The sequence below is a fragment of the Cryptomeria japonica genome, chromosome 10, assembly GCF_030272615.1.
Source record: "Cryptomeria japonica chromosome 10, Sugi_1.0, whole genome shotgun sequence".
In the NCBI taxonomy this organism is placed as follows: domain Eukaryota; kingdom Viridiplantae; phylum Streptophyta; class Pinopsida; order Cupressales; family Cupressaceae; genus Cryptomeria; species Cryptomeria japonica.
In genome coordinates, this window is record NC_081414.1 from 323,312,558 (window position 1) to 323,316,756 (window position 4,199).

General features: G+C 41.3%; 1 protein-coding gene across 1 annotated transcript; it reads left to right on the top strand.

Moving 5' to 3' along the window:
* The first annotated feature begins 443 nt into the window (after nucleotides 1-443).
* LOC131076148 (subtilisin-like protease 3) lies at nucleotides 444-2,642 on the top strand. The gene has a single exon (XM_058013211.1). The coding sequence runs from the start codon at nucleotides 444-446 to the stop codon at nucleotides 2,640-2,642; it is 2,199 nt and encodes a 732-aa protein (XP_057869194.1).
* The last annotated feature ends 1,557 nt before the right edge of the window (nucleotides 2,643-4,199 follow it).

Genomic DNA, 4,199 nt, shown 5'->3' on the forward strand with positions numbered 1-4,199 from the left:
ATTCTTCCAAAGTTTCAAATTTTTGTGGCGATTATACCTATCTAATCCTAACAGGCCGTGGTCGGTCTCTGACAAGAAAATTACATTTTATCACGTCCTTCAAAATAAAAGACAATACGTAATCCAACCAAATATTATCTATTGCTTTCCACAATTCGTCATTCCTTGATTTTATTGAAGGATAGGGATTCAATCCTTAAACAAGAGGACTGCAATCCCGAAGGATTATATCAACATAACTAAAGATGAATTTCACGGTGATTTCGATGCGAACCGGTGTTCTACATACAGTTTGATATTAACTTTGGAAGCTATATAATTGTGAGACTTGTACAAGTAAGGCAGGTCAGCTTGACCTGAATTCAAGCAATTTATTTTTATTATTCTGACAAACCATGGAAACTGTGATTCAAAATAATGTTGGCATCATTTTGTTCTTCACAATGGTCCTATTGGCTGCGAGTGCTCATGCAGAGGAAACAACGTTCATTGTTCATCTTGAGCAGCCAGAGACGGCCTTAACTACTTTGCATGATCACAAGAAATGGTACTCCCAATTTGTAGGCCAAGAAAAAGTTGTGATGTATGCTTACAAGGATGTGTTGAACGGATTCGCTGCTCGGTTGACGGAAGCGGAAGTGGAAGCAATGAGAGAGATGCCAGGCTTTATTGCAGCGTATCCGGACGCTCTACTGCCATTGCACACGTCCTATTCCGCTCAATTTATGGGCCTCTCTACCACTCGTGGACTGTGGCCGGCGACTGACTTCGGCAAGGGGGTTATAATTGGGATGTTGGACACGGGTGTGTGGCCAGAGAGTCCTTCCTTCGACGACACCGGCATGCCTTCCCCGCCCGCCAAGTGGAAGGGTATGTGCGAAAGTGCCCCGGATTTCAATTCATCCAACTGTAACAACAAGCTAATCGGAGCCCGAACCTTTCTCAGCGGCCAAACAGAGGGTAATTCCAGTCCGCGCGACGAAGAAGGTCATGGCACTCATACTTCATCTACCGCTGCCGGTACCCACGTTGCCAATGCCAGCTTGTTCGGTTATGCCGCTGGAACGGCGTCTGGCATGGCTTCGGGTGCTCATGTAGCCATGTATAAGGTCTGCGGCCTCGCTGGGTGTTTTTTATCGGATGTTCTGGCAGGCATGGACCAAGCGATGGCCGACGGAGTCGACATTCTATCGATCTCTATTGGAGGAACCAGTGAGCCGTTCGACAACGATCCCATCGCCGTGGGGGCCTTCACTGCGGTACAGAAGGGCATTTTCGTCAGTTGCTCCGCAGGCAACGGCGGGCCGGGTTACTCTACTCTTGCAAACGAGGCACCCTGGATCATGACCGTGGGCGCGAGCACCATGGACAGAAATTTCATCGCAAACGTCCAACTCGGCGATGGGAGGGTTTTCTATGGGGAGTCTCTGTACCCGGGCAACGGCCTTTCGGAATCCCTGCCGCTGGTCCACATACCCACAGAGAGCGGAAACTTGTGTCTCAACGGGAGCCTAAGCTCCAGTGATGTTGCAGGAAAGATTGTGTTGTGTGAACAAGGCACAATAGCGAGGATTGCGAAGGGTGAGGTGGTTCTAGCAGCGGGAGGCGCGGGCATGATATTTTTAGCAAACAGTTCAACCGGGGATGCAGTCGTAGCAGATGCTCATTTCTTGCCAGCGACCTTCGTCGGCTACACATCTGGACTCGCCATCAAAGCTTACGCCGCATCCTCGAAATCAGCGACTGCAGCCATAGATTTTAAGGGCACCGTGTTCGGCAACATAGAAGGGCCTGCTGTGGCGTCATTTTCGTCTAGGGGTCCGAGCTCTGTGAATCCGGAAATCCTGAAGCCGGACGTGATAGGTCCCGGTGTTAATATTCTTGCTGCATGGCCTTTAGACCTCAGCTCCACGGGCCTCCCTGAGGACAAGAGGCTGGTCAAGTTCAATATAATTTCGGGCACCTCCATGTCCTGTCCCCATGTAAGCGGGCTTGCTGCTTTGCTCAAAGCAGCTCATCCAGAGTGGAGCCCAGCCGCCATCAAATCTGCACTCATGACTACGGCAGGCGTTATTGATAAGAAAGGCCTACCCATCCTTGACAGCGCCACCAACATTTCGGCTGACGTTTTTGCTACAGGAGCAGGACATGTAAATCCGGAGAAAGCAGCGAGCCCGGGCCTTGTCTATGACCTCTCACCGGCCGACTACATTCCATACCTTTGCGGCCTAGACTACACAGCTAGCCAGATTCGAGTCATCGTGGGTACAAATGTGACTTGCCCTACTGACCCTGAGAGCACTCGCCCTGGAAATTTAAATTACCCATCCTTCTCTGCGCTTTTCGACATAACCGTAGCACCGGTCACTGCTGCCTTCAAACGAACGGTGACTAATGTTGGGGCTGCGAACTCGACATACGTCGCCAGCATTGAGACGCCCCTTGGAGTGGAGGTTACTGTGACTCCATCAGTTTTATTCTTCAAGGAAGTGATGGAGAAGCAGAGTTACAACATCAAATTCACGGTATCTACTCCAGCAGCGCACTCTTTTGCTCAAGGTTCTCTTACATGGGTTTCCAATTCCACCTCTCTTGTTTACCAAGTTAGAAGCCCCATATCCATTGTCTGGTATAAACCATAATGATAATTTCATCCCAGTAAGAAGCATCCTTTCTAATCCAAATGCCGTCTTACTCCTACACCCCAGCTATTCTGTATTATTCTAAGGTTGATTTTTTTTATTTTTTTTGAAATTGTGTTAGTTAATAAATTTCGATTATTGAATCGAAACCTTTCCAAAGTCCTCCTTGTTAATTAAGTGGAAATAATTAAGTGATTATAAATTAAGTATCTTAATTTTAAAGAGATTCATGAATATTAATTATAGGGTCAAGAAGATTTAGGTGGACTACGAAATAAACAATCAATAAAAGATGAGAAACCTTCAAAATTTCATAGGTAAGGTATAAATATTTATTTTGCTAAAGATTGTACATGTTCTAAGAATAAAAATAAATTTTGTTCTTATGTTAAAAAAATATCGAAAAGCACAACAACATGAACCAATAGTTGAAAGAGATATTGTAACTAACATTCACAAAATCACTAACATCTTTATTCATGTTATAGATAGGTTAATGATTAATAGAAAAAATATTCCCTTTCTTGTATAGTTCCACTTAATAACATTGAACCATATTAAAGATGTTCATTTCTTCCTTAAAATCATCTAGCTAGTAGCACTATGTTGGTCTCATATATTATCCAAGAAAAACTCATTCCACCCTTTCCCACAATCTATGAAAACCCAATTTGAATTAGACATACCAAAATTAATAGTTTCCTTATAACTAGCTACCTAAAATAATAATATTTTCTATGAATAATCTAAATTTAAGTAATAGATAAATCCCACATTTTTTAGAATTTATTTTTCATAATTAAATTAATAAACAAGTTTACACATAAAAGATCAATAAGATACAAATTTTATGGGGACTATTGTCCTACTAATTTTCCAATCAATATACATGTTTCAACATTCAATTATAGTTAGTAGACTATCATTTGTAGTCATTTCATTGAGTGCAAGCAGTATGGTTATTCAATTGTACGAGTGCATGCATCACTTAAGAGATTCTACTATATGTATTCAATCATCTAGTACCTAGATATTCGTTAGCTAACATGACTTCTAGCTAACATAGACCTAGTATAGTTAATTAACAATATATATAGATAAAATGACACATTGGTGAAAGTATTTAATTATAATTCACATAAATTTTTGTCATTTATTCACAACACTAGTATCCCTTGCTTGACTCTTATTGATGACTAAAATCCTAGTGACATATAAGTTTGAAACAAAATATATATTATCTTTAGGTCACCAAACTTCTATCATATCCTACCCTTGTGATCCTAGCATTTTCTTGCTATAATAGATAGATGATCATAAACATAGACTAGTACATATACATTAATTAATGAGTTCTCGATCTCTTGATATACCTTGGCATAAAATAGTTGTTGTTCTATTTAGTAGATAATATGATCATTTGGTTTTATTTATATCAATATTATAAGTATAGAGAAATCACAATTTCCAGTCTTCTAGTATCCCTTACACTTTGAATTTGTTCTATTGCAAAGTATATAAATAACTATTATTTTCTAGTCCCCTAGTATGCACCCA

What these genes read in the sequence shown, in the direction of transcription:
- LOC131076148 (XM_058013211.1), top strand. Translation starts at nt 444, where the DNA reads ATGGTCCTATTGGCTGCGAGTGCTCATGCAGAGGAAACAACGTTCATT.